General features: G+C 37.3%; 1 protein-coding gene across 6 annotated transcripts in view; it reads right to left on the bottom strand.

Moving 5' to 3' along the window:
- Positions 1–2,178: 2,178 nt before the first annotated feature.
- The window catches only part of GOLM1 (golgi membrane protein 1), a 36,830-nt gene continuing 35,030 nt past the window's right edge, over positions 2,179–3,978 (bottom strand). For all 6 annotated transcript variants that reach the window (XR_015772383.1, XR_015772384.1, XM_014252220.2 and 3 more), the window contains one exon: positions 2,179–3,935. Coding sequence is in view for 4 of the 6 variants with exons in the window: in XM_014252220.2 (XP_014107695.2) it covers positions 3,871–3,935 (65 nt within the window). In the remaining 2 variants the exon portion in view is untranslated. The remainder of the gene's footprint in view (positions 3,936–3,978) is intronic.

The following is a 3,978-nucleotide window of genomic DNA, read 5'->3' as shown; positions in this document are numbered from 1 at the left end:
GTTGATATTATTACAGATTCTAATCATAAATAATTTTTATTACTGAGTTCTGACAAAGTTATGGGCTAGGAACAGAATAAAATCATGCAATAGAGCCTCATATCTGATGTGCACAGCTGAGCTACTGCAATTCTGCATTTAAGAAAGTCACCTGGAAAGATTCTGAGTTTTTATGTTTTTGCTTAATTGTATCAGAACTGCTCACTTTTCGAGCAGAGAAATGTTGGGGTTTTTTCTCTCACCACGTCCTTCAAGCTAAAATTATCTTTTTAGAGACTGAAAGCTGATAAAAATTAGTCATTTAGCTATTGAGTGAGTGATTCCTAGTTGGAATTTGTTCCTTTGTCTTTTTTTCTCAAAATGCTGGAGAATTTGCAGAGCAGACACTGCAGTAGTCAATAGCAATAGCACCAGACACTGAGGACTCTATTTACCAACTCTGCAACTTTGTTACAATCCTAGTATTTGCTCGTGCAAACAAGGGATTGCTGCATGTGCATGATCTTTATCCTCCATTTTTGACTGCAATGGGGCCGCTGGATCCTACTGTGTTTTGTAGTAATTTACAGGTAGATATCCAAAACAGGAGATGCCCCAAACCTATCCTTGCCTTCCTGGAATAGTTCTGCCTCCCAAGCTTTCAGATGTGAAATAACAGAAGTAAGCCTTCGTGTTGTAGCAAAAGAACAACCTTTTGCTACAAGTAAAGAAAAAATGTGCAAAAAGCAGACCTGGCCCTGGCTATGTCATACCTAGGCCATACAAGCAAATACTTTTGTGGACAGGACAACTCTTCATTTTGCTGTACAATAATTTCTGCCATAGGGATGGGCTTGTAACTCCATACTGACCATACAAGACATTTTTTGGTGTTAATCCTATCACCTAATTTTACTGTGGATTAATATCACTTCATCTTCCATCCCCTGAGCAGCAGCACTGCTGAGCTAGAACTTGAATACAATGAGTAACCTCTAAAGTGGAACACCCACTTGTCTTCCAACAATTTGCAGCTTCCTGAAATAAGCAAAAGTACTGTCCTGGAGACATGTTTTTTCCAAATTCTGTGCTAAGGAGATGGTATATTACATTACGTGTTTGCTTATCATCATGATTAACATACTTGAATGCTTCCATATAGCTGCCAAAGGAATAAAAAGCCTGGAAATATGTAGGTGTAAAATGGCACAGGGCATTCATTTGGCATCTTGGGAAAGATTTTGTGACGCTTTACATCTTAAAAATCCTGAACAACGTAACAGTATCTCAGGGACAGCCTTTGTTATTTTTCCAAAGTAAGCAGCAAGTAAAAGAGAAAGCAAATTACATGTGATTTGCAGAACCTAGAAAATAGCAATAATAATATTTCCCCTTTTCATTGCAATTAGAACTGGATGGATTGTGCAGAATGACAGCAGTATACTAGAGAAGATTACTTTTAAATGCTTACATAAAATGGTCAGGTTTAGTTGTAAAGAACACCAAACCAAAGTGCTAATATAACACCAAGATGGTTACAGAATACTAATGCCTCACACAACTAAAAACTTTAGTGAGAGGACAACACTATGTACACGACGGTTCCAAATTAATCTCTTGTTCAACTAAGGGTCCTTTAATTCTAAAATTTTATACAGTAGACATACAGGCTTCTTGCTTACTAGAAATCTACCACCTGAGCTAGATTGAAGCACTTGAAGTCATTGTGAATAAAACTGTAGTCCTTCATGCTTTTGAACATAGATCTTATGCAGGTTTTCAGACCCTTTGCCCTTAGAGGTTTACAAGTGTGCTTTGTCCAGAGGTCGTCATATTTATGGAGGACAACATCCAGTTGGCTAGAAGAAGCCCAAACATGTATAGAAGAATAGCCAAAACAATTAGTTTTAAAATAATTCTCTGGCAATATATTAATTACCATAAAGTGTTTGATTCTTTGGAATTTTTAACTTGATACTGGTAAAGCTATTCATTCAACTTGAATATAGTGTTTCACTGTCTATTTTTTACTGTTAGAATATATGCTTTTTAACAATCAATATTAAAGTCCTGATAAATTTAAATCTCAGCTGCATAATTGTTTACAGATTAAGTCCTAGGAACTGCTCAGACGATGGGTAAATATTTTTATCCAAATTACGGGTAAACATTTTGATGTTAAAACATGTCATTATTTGCAAAAAAAATGCCAATAACCTGACTTCACCAATACTTGTCAGAACAGATGCTTACAAGCATTTGTTTTCCCTGCTGTCTTGACTGTAGTAACCCAGACCTGTTAGGTCTTACTTAAATGGTGAAAAACTGTTAGTGAACTGCTTCTGTGTTTAGGCTTAACAGGAATCATTTGACTTAAACTCTGACCTTCATTTGATGACAACTAATACTCTTGTCATGCACAAAAGAGCCAGCCTTCCACTTGCATATTTAGATATCTTAAGGTACAGCAGCTATAAACTAGTACACTGAAGAATGACACATCAGAAAAGGAGTTAAAAAGTGAAGTGCTTTAACAGAAAGCAAAGACAAATTTGTGATTTCTTTGATGGAATGCTGGTTGGCAAGTTAGTCACAGCTGTTTGCTGCCATGCTGTCTCAACAGAGGTTGGTTCATACTCACAAAGAACGCTCCAAACATGGGTGTCGGTCATGGGATCAGACACAAATACAAAAATTTCTTCAAACCAGCTGGATATACATGGTGGTTGAACTGCAGTTAAAGGTGCCTTAGTGATAAGTAGAGGGTATTTCTAAGTTTACAGCAAGTAAACTAGTCTTTAATTTACATTTAACAACTTACAGAAAACAAAAAGACTGCAGAACATTAACAAGGTAATATATTGTGATTAACATAGGACTTCACAACAACTAAAGCTTCACCTTTGGGAAACACTTCCATGTCTTGTAAATGCATTGTATGGTTACCTCTGTCAGAAGTTCAGGAGAGATTAGCCATGTTGAACAGCTGAGTTTGCTGTTGTACAAGGCAAGCATTTGCATGCCTCTGTTTTCACAGAAGATAGCGGCTGGGTGGAGTAAAGGGTAGTTGTAGTACACCATTTCAGAGGGCTTCTGTCATGAAAAATTTATGAATTTGAATTTTTACACTAAACTTGTGCAAGGTAGGGGTAACCAAACCAAACTGTAGTGCTGACCTTGTCAGCTTTCAGAAAAATCATCCTTGCTAATCTCTTTAACAAGAAGCTGCTATTGTCAGGATCCTTTTTGGGGTTTTTTTTAAACTTTGAAGCGAATCTATGAATTTAATTTAGAGGCCCAGGTACATATATCATTCTGCATAGTCTCTGAGGGTTACAGTTGTGCTTTCTCAGTCTGTGTTGCAGTAAAAAGGTGCCAGAACAGGCACAAGAGTAGATTGCAGCTTGGCCTGGTTTTCATACTTCCTGTGTTTTGTTATGGTAACACAGCTCCTTCCTAAATTCTTAAAACTAAGCTGGGGCTTTCCCTGCTGTGCATTGCTCAGAGGAGAGATCCATCTTTGGCAGAGGACTGCTCATCATTTACCACCAATCCACACACAGCTTACTGTAGTATGACTATACAAGATAGCCAACTTAAAAGTTACTACCTTTATTGCTTCCTTATTACATATTATTACATATTGCAATTTTATAATTGATAGGAAGGAGAAAGTCATTGCACAGGTCAAACTCCTTTGAAACAAGCCTCCAGAGATTTACCTCTTTTCCCCACTGCAACAGTACTAAAATGTCACAAGAAAATACTACTTTGTTTGGGCCCTTAGTCATGCCTTTAGAAGATAATCAAAACCTTCTGAGATCACTTTGCTTGGATCATTGCTGCATTTGGATGAAGAGGTGACTCAGTTGCATCATGAACTTCCTTTGTTCACGATTTCTGTTGTCCTTCACCATGATCAGGTAAGTGGTTCTTTGTATCTTCAGGGTTTTGAACTAATGAGGGAAAAAAAGGTACAGAAATCTCTTTAAGAGGCAG

This window comes from Pseudopodoces humilis, chromosome 4 (assembly GCF_049639895.1).
Source record: "Pseudopodoces humilis isolate 2021_Gansu_Grassland_sample_001 chromosome 4, ASM4963989v1, whole genome shotgun sequence".
Classification (NCBI taxonomy): domain Eukaryota; kingdom Metazoa; phylum Chordata; class Aves; order Passeriformes; family Paridae; genus Pseudopodoces; species Pseudopodoces humilis.
Note: the sequence above shows the minus strand (reverse complement) of the source record. Positions and strands in the feature narration are given on the sequence as shown.